The sequence below is a fragment of the Aquarana catesbeiana genome, linkage group LG10 (assembly GCF_042186555.1).
Source record: "Aquarana catesbeiana isolate 2022-GZ linkage group LG10, ASM4218655v1, whole genome shotgun sequence".
NCBI classification, from domain to species: domain Eukaryota; kingdom Metazoa; phylum Chordata; class Amphibia; order Anura; family Ranidae; genus Aquarana; species Aquarana catesbeiana.
In genome coordinates, this window is record NC_133333.1 from 145,123,212 (window position 1) to 145,139,998 (window position 16,787).

A 16,787-nucleotide genomic window follows, 5' to 3' on the forward strand; every position below is an offset into this window, starting at 1 on the left:
CAGGAACACAACAGGGATTGTGTCACTGGGATTGTGTCACAGCTTGCCATCCTCCTGGCCTCCTCAAATGGTGACAATACAGTGCATGCATCCTTAATGATCAGCCATTGGCGTGGGGAAAAAAAGCCGAGGCAGCCCGAGCCTGTCGCCGTGTCGTATTCTCAGAGGTACTCGTTGACGAACCTCTGCTGCATGTATAGCCACTGTAGCATTGCCAAAGTCGAGTTCCACCTAGTGGGCATGTCACAAATCAGGCGGTTTCGGGCAGGTGGAATTCCCGCTGAATATCAGCCAACCGAGCACTGGCTGTGTATGACCGCCTGAAATGGCTACAGACTCTTCTGGCCAGCTTTAGGACATCTTGCAACCCTGGGTACGTATTTAGAAAATGATGCACCACCAAATTGAGGACATGTGGCATGCATGATACATGTGTCAGCTTTCCCTGTCTAAGAGCGGACAGGAGGTTTGAGCCATTATCGCACACAGCTATTCCTGGCTCCAGCTGGCGTGGTGTGAACCACCTCTGGGCCTGTCCCTGCAGAGATGCAAGAATCTCTGCTCCGGTGTGGTTCCTGTCCCCTAAACACACCAGCTGAGGCACTGCATGGCACCTTTTAGCCTGACTCATGAAATAGCCCTTTGAATGCTTAGGGGATACCTGATGTTCATAGGACAATTATGCAGAGGAGGGCATGGAGGTGGCGGTGGAGGAGGAGGGGGTAGAGCTCACAGGTCTGGCATCATCACCACCAGCTATATGGAGATGTAGGGGGCACAAAAAGCTGCAGCACCGAGCCCTGTCCTGCATCCTTTCGAGTTGCAAGCAGTGTGCTGTGAACAAAATATATCGTCCCTGCCCATGCTTGCTGGACCATGTGTCAGCAGTAAGGTGGATTTTACGGCTGACTGCCTTGCCCAACAATGCCAAAACATTCCCTTCCACGTGATGGTAGAGAGATGGAACAGCCTTACGTAAAAAGTAGAAGCGACAGGGAACCTGCCATTGTGGTACAGCACATTGTGCAAATTCATGGAAGGAGGCAGAATCCACCAGGCTGAAAGGCAGAAGTTGGAGAGCCAAAAGCTTTGACAAGCTTGCATTTAGACGCTGGGCATGTGGGTAGCAGGGACTGTATTTTTTTTCCGCTGCAGCAGATGGGGCAGAGAAATTTGCCAGCTACAGTCTACAGCTGGTGGTGTGCTGCTGGCAGATGTGCTGCTAGGACCTGGGACACTTTGTGCTTTACTATCATCCCTGTCAGTGGAGGCTGCAGAGAGGTAATGACTCTATTGCAGGGGCAGACTGAAGTGGGTAAGGAGGAGGAGGGACAGATTTGTGCCCCTTTTGTGTGGCTTTTAGGTGTACTTGCCTTGCACTTGGCTGAGTGGTTGGACATTAAATGCCTTGTTAAGCAGGTGGTACCCAAATGGCTGGTGTTTTTGACACATTTGATGTGCCTGAGACACAATTTGCAGATAGCAACAGTGCGATCTGCTGCAGATGTGCTGAAAAAGGCCCAGACAGCTGAGCTTTGGAGAGTGGGCCGGGAGATAACAGCTGCAGAATGTGATGGAATAGGATGGCTGCTCTCTACTCTTTCTTGATGTCGGCCTCCTTGGAGTTGTGCCGTCTCACCTGCTCTATCTGGCACCCAAGTCGCATCAGTGACCTCATCATCATCATCTCCATCTCCTCCATCTTAATCATTACCACTGGAGACAACTTGGCAATACGTTGCTTGGGGAACATGAATGCCAATTTGTCTACCAGTGTTCCTCCCCCTCTCTAGGCTCATGTTCCTGTCATCCTCAACCTCAGAACCAACATCTAAATCCAGTCATGGCTGGGCATCATCAAGGGGCAAGTGGCTGACGCTGTGGTCAAATAACCCAACTGACTCCTCAATGGCTGACGTTGGGGCTATGGCAGGAATAGATGTGGACAAGGAGGCAGGTTTATCCACTCTGTCAACTGCAGGGGACTGCACACTTGTCTCTGCTTGCGTGCCAGAGGATGAGGAGGATGAGGAAGGTTTAGTAAGCCATTCCACCACCTTCTCTGCATGCTGTGGCTGGATAGCACGGGCAAACTCACTGAACACATTTGTTGCTGGCCCCCTTACAGTGCCAAGGGAACGTCTGCCTCTCCTTGTTGTCCTCCCAGACGTTATTGGGAGGGAGGGGGCGGTGCTTATAAGAAAATGTAAAGAAGAAGTGGAAATCTGTACGTAGATGCACTTTAATCAATGTAAAGTGGTGTTTGGTGCACTTTAGTTTGAGTACTCACACTACACAGACACACTTCACGGATACACTATAATATACTGCAATATAATGCGCCAAACATACAGTGATGCACAAAACTATATGGCATTAAACTGGCAGTAACGCACACAGAACTATAAGGTGTTAAACTGGCAGTAACGCACACAGAACTATATGGAGTTAAACTGGCAGTAACACACAAAACTATATGGCGTTAAACTGGCAGTGATGCACACAGAACTATATGGCATTAAACTAGCAGTAACAAACACAAAAAATATATGGTGTTAAACTGGCAGTAACGCACACAGAACTATATGGCGTTAAAATGGCAGTAACGCACACAGAAGTAAATGGCATTAAACTGGCAGCAACACACACAGAAGTAAATGGCTTTAAACTGGCAGTAAAACAATCAAATAGATGGTGTTCAACCGTCACTACACTGACGCTTTCTGAACTGTCTCTACTCTAGCTTTACACTAATGTAAAGATTACTGACACAGTCTCACTACACTACAGTGAAACTATCTGAGCTGTCCCTACTCTACACTAATGTATGTAGAATGACACAGTCTCACTACAGTGAAACTATCTGAGCTGTCCCTACTCTAGCTGCACACTATGTAAAGCTGAATGATGGTCTCCCTCACTACACTCACACTATCACTAGACAGAGGTAGATACTAAACTAATATTTTACACTGACAATTGAAGCAAAATAGCACAGTACAGCACACTAACTAATAGCACTGAACAGAGCCCTGTTCTAGCTCTCTCCACGCCGAAATCACACTGAAAATGGCTGCCACTGAAAGACTACTTTTATACTGTGGGGCGGGAATGAGCCATGATTGGATAAAGTCATGATGACAGTGTCCAATCATCACTCTGACAGTGATATGTGCCCTGATTGGCTGAAGCTTTCACTGCTTCAGCCAATCAGGGCTTGCAATGCACTGTTCAGCGCCGCAATGCATTGTGGTTGGTTCGGGGGCCAAACAAACGGTCGAATGACCCGTTTGTTCGGATGTTCGCCGAACATCCAAACAACTAAAGTTGAACCGTTCACCCACCCCTGATCCCTATGCGTAACACTGATATCTGTGTACTTGTTACTACTCCTTTGTATAATTATTTCTATCTGTATATGTTATGTATAAATGACTCAATGACTTGGCAGCTGCGTCCGCTACTCTAACTGCGTTTTTCTATATTTTTAAAACCAAATAAACATACTGAAAAAAAAACAGCATCTCTGTTTTCCTGAGTATATTAATGGCACAGTGGCACTAGCATCTGCAAGCATAAGACATATAATTCAATGTGTGGGTGCAAGTAACAGAGGTATGTTCCAAAAACTGTAGAACATAAGAACATAGTGGGGCACTCAAAGTATGAAAGCACTGTTATAAGAAAACCATGAAATGTCCAGTTCATGATGCTAAAGTGTTGTCTGCGGTGTGCCATAAAATTCTAAAATTCTGCATGATGATATGTGGGACAAGTGTTTTACTGTATACTCCAGCTATGGCGGAACTACAAGTTCCAGGAGGCATTGCTAGGCTGATAGTTACAAGCATGACTCCCAAAGGCAAAGACATGATAGGACTTGTAGTTCTGCAATAGCTGGAGGGCCACAGGTTGAGCACCCATGCTGTACAGGATATTAATATCCACTATACCTTCCTTCCTTATAGAACGCCCCCTCCCCATATTTCCTAATCCTGGCTACTCAGATATAATGGGCATTTTTCTTACAGTAATATAATGTGCTTTTGAATAGTTAGAGGCATTTTTCTTACATAAGTAAGAAGCATTTATTCCTCTTTCATATACTGTAGCCTGGAAACACTTTTATACATTAAAACAAATGTGACACTAAAAGCCAAGGCCCACATATTACATCAGGAAACCCTCTTGCTCAATCACCGCATGATACATGTAAGAATACACACCTGAGAAAAAAGTTAGGAAATATACTTACCTAGTTTACGTGCATCCACAGTGCCTAGGAGAAATCTATGCCTAAACCTATGCAAAAATCTGCGACACTCAGAATTCCCAGGATCTTACCAGATGGCGAAGTCACCCTCTTCAGTGCGGTAGCATTGCCAAGGTAAGTACAGTATATCAGGTGCAATTTCTAAAGTGAATGGGAGACCTGATGTACTAAGTGGAACTTGATTTTATGGAAAGGTCTGCTTTAAAACCAATGTACCAATGTTAAACCTAACATACTTTCTTATCCTCCTTACATTATAATTTATTACACTTTCTATATGTTTAGCACATTGCAAGATTTTCCTTTTGTTTCAAAACCCTCGGGGATCACTATAAAATGTACATTCATAAATGACATAAAACAGTGTGATCTTGTTATGAACCTTACATTCACAAAGCTGTTTTATTTTTAATTGTGGGTAACCTGTGGGAAATGTGATGTTTACATAATGCATCTTACCCTCCTCGTGATTTTCTCTCGCAATTCTACCACCGTCAGAGGTCTCTCTTCTTCATCTGCGGTTGGGGACTCGCTGTCACTGTCATATTCATCTCTGGATAGACAGGCAGAAAGGGACAAGCATCAGCTGCATTCATTGTAAACAGCAGTGCACAGAAAGTGCAGCTCAATTAACATCACTGACAAATAAATCATTTTTGCACCTTTCTCCACCACCTGGTGCAAAAAGTCCACATGCTAATAATTTATGTAGCATTTAGTAAACTCATATCTTGAGACCTATTAGCAAAATTCACACTTTACATGAAACAGTAGGGGATATGTCAGCATAACCAAATCATATTATTCACTGAAAGAAAATGTACCTCTTTCTTTCCATTAATAATAACCACTGCTAGCAAGGTGCTTCCAACCTGCCATGGTTTGTGGCTACCAAGAGCACTGTGGGTGTTAAATGTAATTAGAGACAACAGAGAGCTTATGGTTTTAGGACAGATTCTGTCTAGTGGAATTGCAGAAAGATAAGAGGATCAGCAAGACACAACCATTACAGCTGCCCCATGCACATTTATATATATATATATATATATATATATATATATAATTACAGACTATGCATAAAAATACGTTTTTTAACCCTAGGCAAGCAATACATAGACAGCTGAAATACATACATGAACATCTGAATGTTCCTCAGGTAGCATTGCTTCAACTTTTGAGTGGATTTACTTAAAGTATAACTAAAGGCAAAAATGTTTATTTTAGTTTTAGATAGAATGCAGAGTGATTACAACCTATGTCAGTTTTTATTGCTGCCTGTGTCCCCGTTACGGAGATTCATCCTCTCTATTTGCCATTTTTACCATTATCATTGAAAGTGAAACTAAAACAAAATCACAAATTTTGAGTTGTCCCCAGAAAAGTAATAGAGGGGAAATCTTCCAACGGGGACACTAGTTCTGGTGACCTGGGGGTCCCAAGGAATTTCCTTAATTTGCAGGAATTTCCTCTCACTTCCTGTTTGGCTATGTGACAGGAAGTGAAGGTAAATCTCAGCAATGGGACAGATTTGTCTATAGTTCTACTTTATCCACTTCAGCCCCGGAGGATTTTACCCCCTTCCTGACCAGAGCAATTTTTGCGATTCGGCACTGCGTCACTTTAACTGACAACTGCACGGTCGTGCAACGTTGTACCCAAAAAAAATTGGGGTCCTTTTTTTGCCACAAGTAGAGCTTTCTTTTGGTGGTATTTGATTGCCTCTGCGGTTTTTATTTTTTGCGCTATAAACAAAAAAGGGACAATTTTGAAAAAAAAACGCAATATTTTTTACTTTTTGCTACAATAAATATCCCCCAAAAATACGGTATATAAAAAAAATATTTTTTTCCTCAGTGCAGGCCGATATGTATTCTTCTACATATTTTTGGTAAAAAAAAAAAAAAATCGCAATAAGCGTATATTGATTGGTTTGCGCAAAATTTATAGCGTCTACAAAATAGGGGATCATTTTATGGCATTTTTATTTTTAATTAGTAATGGTGGCGATCTGCGATTTTTATCAGGACTGCAATATTATGGCAGACAGATCGGACACTTTTGACACTATTTTGGGACTATTGTCATTTATACAGCGATCAGTGCTATAAAAATTCATTGATTCATGTGTAAATGACACTGGCAGTAAAGGAGTTAACCACTAGAGGACGGTGAAGGGGTTAAGTGTGTCCTAGGGAGTGATTCTAACTGTGAGGGGGCTGGGCTTCAACACACAGGACAGTGATCATTGCTCTCAATGACAGAGAGCAGTGATCTCTGTCCTGTCACTAGGCAGAAAGGGGAAATGCTTTGTTTACAAAAGCATCTCCCCGTTCTTCCTCTCCGTGGCACGATTGCGGGCACCCGGTGGACATCGAGTCCGCAGGACTTGCGGTCACGGTCGCACGCACACCCGTGACACAGCTTCTTAAAGGGGACCTTTTGCCTACCAGTGCCATTCTGCCGACGTAAATCGGCGTGCTTTGATCAGCAAGCGGTTAAAGCAGAAATTCACCCAAAAGGGGAAGTTTTGGTCCATCCCCCCCCCCCCCCCCTTTAACATCTTCAGATGCCAATTTTTTGGAGGGAGGGGGTACCTGTCAAAACCAGGTGAATCGAGCAGAAGTTTGGCTCCTCCCCTTTCCGTACAGCTTTCTGGGACTTGTCAAAGGTCCCAGAAAGCTGCAGGACCATTAACAAATTGCAACGCGGCTCGGGGCTTGCATAGTAGGAAGGCAGCTGTGAAGCCACTGGGACTCACAACTTCCCATAGTAAGGATGCCAGCGTCCAGAACCCAAAAACTGGTGAAAAAACGGTTTGGGTGAGGATGGCGTTGGATACCTGGACAGATAAGTGTCCTTATATTAAAAGTCAGCAGCTACAGTATTTGTAGCTGCTGACTTAAAAAAAATTTTGGGGCCACTGAAGATCCTCTTTAACATCGCTGAGACCCCTCAGTTTCCCTAATTTCACATACAACACTTTGGGGCTCTCTGAGTGGCGGTGCCATAGCTTCAATCCTTGCAGAACATCTACTGTGCATGTCTTCAAGCTTATTCTGAAAAGTCATTCTTATCCTTCTCCAGAAGTCTAGGTCACACATACCTTATAACCTCATGGCAGCACCCAGGTGTAGAAAGGTGCAACAACCTCTCTTGTTGTAACCACTGTTATGTAATTGCATCACAATTCACCCTCTTCTACCAATACACACAGTCCCTAAGTCCCTAAACTTTGCACTCAAAGACTTTCACTCTGCAGCCAGGTGCACTCTTACTTGCTTATCAGTACTTGGCCTCATTAGGGGACATACATATATCCTCCTTCCCTCTCTGGAGAATCTTATTCTGGTGAATAAGAGTTATTCCTGGGGGGGATATAACAAGCACTACCATGTTTCCCAAAATGAATAAACACCATCATTCTCACTCACATAGTGCGCCTAGATCAGTGGTGGTCACTGGTCAACATATAATATAGGGGACCTCAAATGAGGCCCTGGCATCATCAAAGGGCTATACATAATATTTATAGATAGTAATGCTACAGAAAGCTGTCAGAAAGTGCAGAAATGCAACAGGAGATAGGTCAGAGACTATGGGCATGCTACAAAATATAGTCAGAGTCTCAGAGACAACAAAACATGATACAGGAATTGTTGAAGACGGGATAAGTTTCATAAGACAATCAGACTGGAGAAAAAAGTTCTGGGCTACACTCTTTAGAGCATTTTGACCGATGGAGCTACATGGTGCTTATAATAACTGCAGTCACCAGCACTCTTAATAGCTTCACACGTATTTATTTGTGTAACGTCACATAGGTCAAATACAGTCAATGTTTCAGGGCTGCCCAGAGTCAGAGCCTGTCATTGCGAGGAAGAAACCCTGTACAGCCCCAAAATGTTGGCTGTTTTTAAATTTTGTAAACAAATATGTATGTATCTGTAATCTACAATGAGTGCTGGTGACTCTTGTTTCTTATACTGATACTGGAGAAAGTTACATTAGACTACTCAAGATCACTGTTTTTACCAGCCTATTACAAACAAATGCTTCCACATGTATGCTGCCAACCCTAGAAATTACTTGTACCACATTTGATATTTCTCTCGCCTAGTTCCATTAAAAAAGATCAGAGATATAAGAAAAAACATAAAATAGAAAAGAAATAGACAGCAGAAGTAGAGTGAAAGAAATAAACCAAACCAGCCAGTGTAAAGAATATTTTCTTTAACTACTTGATGTCAAATCACATACATATACGTTATGGGTTATGGCTGCAGCTGTATGCCATAACCACAGTCATTTTTTTTTAGCCGGCGATGCTGTTTCATCCAAAAAGCAATCTTAGCAGCTGATTATCTGCTGGATTGCTTTTACAGGTGGCAGGAGGGGACGCCCACCCCTTCTACTGCCCACTGGCACTTTTCATGTCTCTCCAGTGCAATCGAAGAGCCCGGTATCTGATCCAGAGTGCCACCAGCTTATCATCGAGTTGGCCAAGGACCAGAAGGTCCCCAGCTGTCTCTTTTGTCTAGGAGGCCAAAAGCAACGTCATGACGAGTGTCATGAGATGCAGCTGTTCCACACTGTCTCTAAGACTGAGAACTGAGCGATCACATGACCCCTGATCACTCAGTTCTCCGTCTACTGTCAGTCACTGCTCTCTGCTCTGCCCTCACTGGAATGCCAGGAAGCCTCCTCACCTATAGCGGCAACAACCCTCTGGTCAAAGGAGAATGAAAGTAAATGTACTCCTGTGACCCACAAGAGAAGTATGGCCAACAAAGTTTTGCCCATACTTCTCTTTTAACTGGCTTAAATAAGCACAAAACATAGCTTACTGTCAGCACAATACCAGCAAAAGGGCCACATGTTGGAAGTAAAAGATTTTTCGGGGGTTGTAGCACAGGCAAGATAAAACTGGTATTTCAAAGTGATTGTAAAGTCTTGTTTTTTTCCTATACAAATAACAAACAGTTGCAGTAGATTTGCACAGAGCAGCCGGGATTCTCCCCTTCTCGGGTCCCTCGTTTGTGCTCCTGGCCCCTCCCTCCTGTTCAGTGCCCCCACAGCAAGCGGCTTGCTATGGGGGCACCCGAGCCGAGTCACAGCTCCCTGTGTCCATTCAGACACAGAGCCCCGCCCACCCCAGCTCTGCCCACCCCAGCCCCACCCCTTTCTCCCCTGATTGGCTAGCTGACTTTGATTGACAGTAGCTGCAGCCAATGGCGCAGCTGCTGTGTCTCAACCAATCAGGAGGGAGAATCTCGGACAGCTGAGACATTCGTGAACATCGCTGGACAGAGTTGGACCTCAGGCAAGTGTTAGGGGGGGGCTGAGCGGGACTGCTGCACACAGAAGGCTTTTTATCTTGATGCATAGAATGCATTAAGATAAAAAACCTTCTGCCTTTACAAGCTCTCTGCTATAAAGTTTCTGCATTACTTTCATTACTTTTTTCATATAGTGGAGTCTCTTAAGTAACCCAAAAAGACCCTAATGTAAAAAATCAAAGAGAAGTTGCATAGCAACCAGTAAGCATTCACCATAACATTTCATCTCTCATCAGCAATAATTGAATACAATTGCTAATTGCAACAGCATTTTTGCAAGAAGTTGGCCAGTCTTTAGCTGCACCAGTGAGCAAGTGTAAAATACCATAAAAAATTGTGAATACTTACTTTGCGATAACCATGTGCAAATTACTCTCAATATATTTTTACTTACATTATAAAGAGGCAGCGATGTACAAAATTAATGTAATTAATTTCATAGACAGCTACGATCCACAAATGTGCAAGGCCTGAACATAAACTATAATTATGTTGTGTCTACACAGCAATAACTTCTAAGCTTCATAAATCATTACTGCCGGACCATCAAACACTGCAGGATAATGAACTCTTTCAAAGGCTAGCACAATATTTTATCGTTGCTCATGGCGAAGTATCATTCACATAACATAAACATGGTATGTGATAAAAAAGAAATAAAACTGCTGTGTCCAGACAAGTTTTTTACAATTCGAAGTTAATAATGATCTGGCATTGCTTCCATTGCATTGATTGATCCTTGGACTCTAAATGGGTATTTTTTTAGTTTACATTACTTTGTGAATGTGTAATGTATGAGTAGGGTGCTTAATAAGAGGTAACTGGTAGCCAGAGGTTTTGTCTTGCAAGCCTTTATTAAAGTGACCTTTGCTATTCTTTTTGCTATCTCACTTAACAGTATCTGTGCATACCGCATGATGGGAGTGGTTGAGGATAGTATGGTGTTGGGATGGTGAGAGCAGCACATTGTCTGCTTCATGTGATGGATGGATATGGTAGACACGTTTGTGAGTATATTTCTTGTTATTTTATGAATAAATGTTATCCTTGGTAATGCACAAGATCGGTGCGCCCCCCTGTTCTTTTTTGTATGTTATAGTTTTAGTTATGCCATAATAGCAACAGTGGACTACAGTTAAATTATGGTACAGACCACCCTCATCATTCTTCATCATTTCTGATGTCCCTCTAGTGCTGGGCACCAATAACTGTGATCATATCTGTGAGCCAAGCCAGAAGGATGCAGGGACCGGTAGTCTTTTAGATCAGCGAGTCTGTTATTGTGATATTACTCCCCGACTACACATCCCAGAGATCCCTTTGCAACACGAACAAATCACTGGGAGTAAGGATAAAAAAGCCAGCAGACCTGCCGCCAAAATTTCTTCTCATTGGGCCTTGGGGAGTGCACACCTCTCTGTGGCAGATTTAAATATACATAAATGAAATTACTTGAAACAAGCGCAATATAATAGACAATATCACTCTACATATACTACATATTCTAGAGGAGTATCTATATTGATAGCAAATGAAGTAGATTTCTCCTGCAGATAGGATTGCTTTAGGTTGCTTTATTTTCCTATTTTTCACATTGTACAGAAAATCTTATTTGCTAGCTAACATATATATACCCCCCCCCCCCCTCCATATTCCTTAGAGGTACTTAAAGAGCTATTGAATTTTACATCTGACAAAACAGATGTTCCCTGGCTAATAGTACAAGATTTTAATAATTATCTTGATCCTTCCTTAGATAGATATAGCTTGGATACAACGCCAGTAATTTCTGCATGCACTCCTTTTGCTGGATATACCTGGGAGATTGGCCTTATGAATGTCTGGAGAATGCTACATTCTAATGAGAGAGTGTTTTCTTGCTTCTCTAGCACCCATGGGACTGTCTCTAGAACAGACCTGGCATTGGTTACATCTATGATGCTACCAGTCATATCTGAAGCTACATATGCACCTAGAGGGTTGTCCGATCACTCCCCATTAGTCCTTAAGTTGACTTTAAATTTAACTCATACCTGTACTTTATGGAAAGTCAACCCTTACTGGTTTGACCTTTTTCCTTCAAAGCAGAAAATAAAGCTAGATATTATGGCCTATGGTACTATTAACAAGTCTACTGTATCCTCACAGATCTATTTAGATTCATTAAACGCTTATATGAGAGGTCTGTTTATTTCTCAAATTTCAAGAATAAAAAAAGATCTAGGACCTGGGAATATTTAGTGACTGAAGATGTCGTAAAGGCTGAACTTCAATATATAGCGAACCCTACTATAGAAACACAGCAGAAATGGATACAAAAACAACAGATATATTCTGGTATCTCTCGTAAAAAAGCAGAACAGAAACCTTTTTTCCTTCAGCAACCTTATTTTGAGGATGGGGAAAATACGGGTCATCTTTTGTCTGCAATTGTAAAATCCCCGAAACCAATGTCACAAGTAGTAGAATTACAAATTTCTTCTACTGAACTTGAGTGAACAACTTTGGAGATTTCATCAGTGCTTCTTGATTTCTATAAAAACCTGTACAGTAGCCTATATCCTATAAGGAGACTGACTTGCAACTTCTCTTGAATTCCATTACATTAGTAGAGCTATCAGAGTGATAGGGAGATGATGTACTAACCTCTGTCACTAGAGGAGCTTCAAATGGCCTCTGCTAATTTGCCTAATAACAAAGCCCCAGGTGCAGAAAGATTTTCGGAGATGACTTGTCTGAATTGTTGGAGGTCTTTAATATAGCATTTGAAAGTGGTTATCCCCCATCTTCCATGAATGAGGCAATTATAGTGTTGTTAAAACCTGATAAAATTCCCTAATAACCCTGAATCATATCGTCCAATCACTTACTTCAGATGTGAAGCTATTGGCAAAAGTGTTAGCCACTAGATTGACGAAAGTGATATTGAAGATAGTGCATAAGGATCAATCAGGTTTCATCCCAAATAGATCTACAGCAGTGAATATAAAGCGCTTATTTCTTAATTTACAGGTTCCGTCTGAAAAGTTGGGCAATAGAGCTATATTGTCGCTTGATGCGGCTAAAGCTTTTTTATAGTATAGAATGGGACTTTTTGTGGCATCGTTTAGAAAAAATTGGTTTTGTACCCCAGTTTATAAGATGGATACAACTTCTCTATGCTGCCCCCAGCGGCACTGGTGCAGGTAAATCGACATATGTCGGCACTTTTTTCACTGCAACAAGGAACAAGACAGGGATGCCCAGTATCACCTTTGTTGTTTGCTTTGACCCTTGAACCTTTGGCTGCCTCTATTCGTCAATCAAAGAATATTATCATGTTTTGTAGATCTATGGGAGAGGACAAAATTGCCTTATATGCTGATGATACGCTTTTATTTTTGGGAGATACCTGGTCTTCATTGGAGGTAGTGATGTATTTAAGCATATGGCTCCTTTTCAGGCTTTAAGATAAATTGGGACAAGTCAGTTCTTTTACCAGGGGACCCCTTGGTGACCAATCTGCCAATCTCTGCTTCGCAAATTGCTGTAGTCTCTACATTTAAATACCATGGGGTGCATGTTACATCACAAGTGAGTACATATGTGGAGAGGAATATGGCCCCATTACTTAAGCAGCTTGGGCAAGTGGGGAAAATTTGAAGTAAATTGCCTTTAACAATAATAGGTTATAGCCAATCTGATAAAGATGATTTGGATGCCACAATTATTATATTAGTTACATAGCTGCCCCATATGGCATATACAGAAATTCTTTAACCACTTCAATACCAGGCACTTATGCACCTTCCCGCCCAGACCAATTTTCAGCTTTCAGCGCTCTCACACTTTGAATGACAATTACTCAGTCATGCTACACTGTATCCAAACAAAATGTTTATCATTTTCTTCTCACAAATAGAGCTTTCTTTTGGTGGTATTTAATCACCACTGGGTTTTTCATTTTTTGCGATATAAGCAAAAAAACAGCGAAAATTTTGAAAAAAAACGTACTTTTTTTTAGTTTCTATTGTAAAATTTTGCAAACAAGTCATTTTTCTTCATAAATTTGTGCCAAAATGTATACTGCTACATATCTTTGGTAAAAATAACCCAAATTAATGTATATTATTTGGTCTTTGTGAAAGTTAGAGTCTACAAACTATGGTGCCAATCACTGAAAATTGATCACAACTGATGTACTATCTCACCTGAAGGCCTATCTCATTTCTTGAGACACTAACAAGCCAGGAAAGTACAAATACCCCCCAAATGACCCCTTTTTGGAAAGTAGACAGTCCAATGTATTTACTAAGAGGCATGGTGAGTTTTTTGAAGCTGTAATTTTTTCCCACAATTCTTGGGAAAATTAAGATTTTTTTTTTTTTTTTTTTTTTACACAAACTGGTCATATTAACAGGTTATTTCTCTCACACAGCATATGCATAATTGCAACTACACCCCAAAATACATTCTGCTACTCCTCCTGAGTATAGCGATACCACATGTGTGAGACTTTTACACAGCCTGGCCACATACAAAGGGCCAACACTGAAGTAGCACTTTCAGGCGTTCTACAAGCATAAATTGCACATATCCTTTCTCAACCACCTATTACACTTTTGAAGGCGCTGGAGCACCAGGACAATTGAATTGTCCACAAAATGACCCCATTTTGGAAAGCACACACCCCAACGTATAATCTATGAGGCATAATGAGTCTTTTGAACGGTTCATTTTTTTCCAGAAGTTTTTGGAAAATGTGGAAAAAAAATGAAAATGCATTTTTTTTACACAAAGTTGTCCATTTATAAGATATTTCTAACACATAGCATGTACATAGCAAAAATGACACCCCAAAATGCATTCCTCTACTCCTCCTGAGTATGGCGATACCACATGTGTGAGGCTTTTACACAGCCTGGCCACATACAAAGGCCCAACATTGAAGTAGCACTTTCATGCGTTTTACAAGCATAAATTGCACATATCCTTTCTCAACCACCTATTACAGTTTTGAAGGCCCTGGAGCACCAGAACAATGGCATTATCCACAAAATGACCCCATTTTGGAAAGCACACACCCCAACGTATAATTATATAGTTACATAGTGGGTGAAGTTGAAGAAAGACACAAGTCCATCAAGTCCAACCTATGTGTGATTATGTGTCAGTATTACATTGTATATCCCTGTATGTTGCCGTCATTCAGGTGCTTATCTAAGACTTTCTTGAAGCTATCAATGCTCCCCACTGAGACCACCACATAGTTACATAGTTACATAGTTACATAGTAGGTGAGGTTGAAAAAAGACACAAGTCCATCAAGTCCAACCTATGTGTGTGATTATGTGTCAGTATTACATTACATATCCCTGTATATTGCGGTCATTCAGGTGATTATCTAATAGTTTCTTGAAGCTATCAATGCTCCCCGCTGAGACCACCGCCTGTGGAAGGGAATTCCACATCCTTGCCGCTCTTACAGTAAAGAACCCTCTACGTAGTTTAAGGTTAAACCTCTTTTCTTCTAATTGTAATGAGTGGCCACGAGTCTTATTAAACTCTCTTCTGCGAAAAAGTTTTATCCCTATTGTGGGGTCACCAGTACAGTATTTGTAAATTGAAATCATATCCCCTCTCAAGCGTCTCTTCTCCAGAGAGAATAAGTTCAGTGCTCGCAACCTTTCCTCATAACTAAGATCCTCCAGACCCTTTATTAGCTTTGTTGCCCTTCTTTGTACTCGCTCCATTTCCAGTACGTCCCTCCTGAGGACTGGTGCCCAGAACTGGACAGCATACTCCAGGTGCGGCCGGACCAGAGTCTTGTAGAGCGGGAGAATTATCGTTTTATCTCTGCAGTTGATCCCCCTTTTAATGCATGCCAATATTCTGTTTGCTTTATTAGCAGCAGCTTGGCATTGCATGCCATTGCTGAGCCTATCATCCACTAAGACCCCCAAGTCCTTTTCCATCCTAGATTCCCCCAGAGGTTCTCCCCCCAGTGTATAGATTGCATTCATATTTTTGCCACCCAAATGCATTATTTTACATTTTTCTACATTGAACCTCATTTGCCATGTAGTCGCCCACCCCATTAATTTGTTCAGGTCTTTTTGCAAGATTTCCACATCCTGCGGAGAAGTTATTGCCCTGCTTAGCTTGGTATCGTCTGCAAATACAGAGATGGAACTGTTTATCCCATCCTCCAGGTCGTTTATGAACAAATTAAATAGGATTGGTCCCAGCACAGACCCCTGGGGGACCCCACTACCCACCCCTGACCATTCTGAGTACTCCCCATTTATCACCACCCTCTGAACACGCCCTTGTAGCCAGTTTTCAATCCATGTACTCACCCTATGGTCCATGCCAACGCACCTTATTTTGTACAGTAAACGTTTATGGGGAACTGTGTCAAATGCTTTTGCAAAATCCAGATACACCACGTCTACGGGCCTTCCTTTATCTAGATGGCAACTCACCTCCTCATAGAAGGTTAATAGATTGGTTTGGCAAGAACGATTCTTCATGAATCCATGCTGATTACTGCTAATGATATCATTCTTATTACTAAAATCTTGTATATAGTCCCTTATCATCCCCTCCAAGAGTTTACATACTATTGATGTTAGGCTAACTGGTCTGTAATTCCCAGGGATGTTTTTTGGGCCCTTTTTAAATATTGGTGCTACATTGGCTTTTCTCCAATCAGCTGGTACCATTCCAGTCAATAGACTGTCTGTAAAAATTAGGAACAACGGTCTGGCAATCACCTGACTGAGTTCCCTAAGTACCCTCGGATGCAAGCCATCTGGTCCCGGTGATTTATTAATGTTAAGTTTCTCAAGTCTAATTTTAATTCCATCCTCTGTTAACCATGTAGGTGCTTCCTGTGTTGTGTCATGAGGATAAACACTGCAGTTTTGGTTACTGAAGCCCCCCGATTCACTCGTGAAGACTGAGGAGAAGAATAAATTCAATACCTCTGCCATCTCCCCATCCTTTGTAACCAGATGTCCTTCCTCATTCTTTATGGGGCCAATATAATCTGTGAGGCATAATGAGTCTTTTGAATGGTTCATTTTTTTCCAGAAGGTTTTGAAAAAAAGTGAAAAAAAAATGAAAATGCATTTTTTTTACACAAAGTTGTCCATTTATAAGATATTTCTAACACATAGCATGTGCATAGCAAAAAT

The 16,787-nt window shown here is 41.7% G+C and overlaps 1 protein-coding gene across 1 annotated transcript in view; it reads right to left on the reverse strand.

Annotated features, from left to right (window-relative positions):
* Positions 1–16,787, reverse strand: part of LOC141110072 (coiled-coil domain-containing protein 63-like) — a 195,977-nt gene that overhangs the window by 36,327 nt on the left and 142,863 nt on the right. Inside the window, exon 14 of the mRNA XM_073601296.1 lies at positions 4,733–4,826. Within this exon, the coding sequence (XP_073457397.1) occupies positions 4,733–4,826 (94 nt within the window). The remainder of the gene's footprint in view (positions 1–4,732; positions 4,827–16,787) is intronic.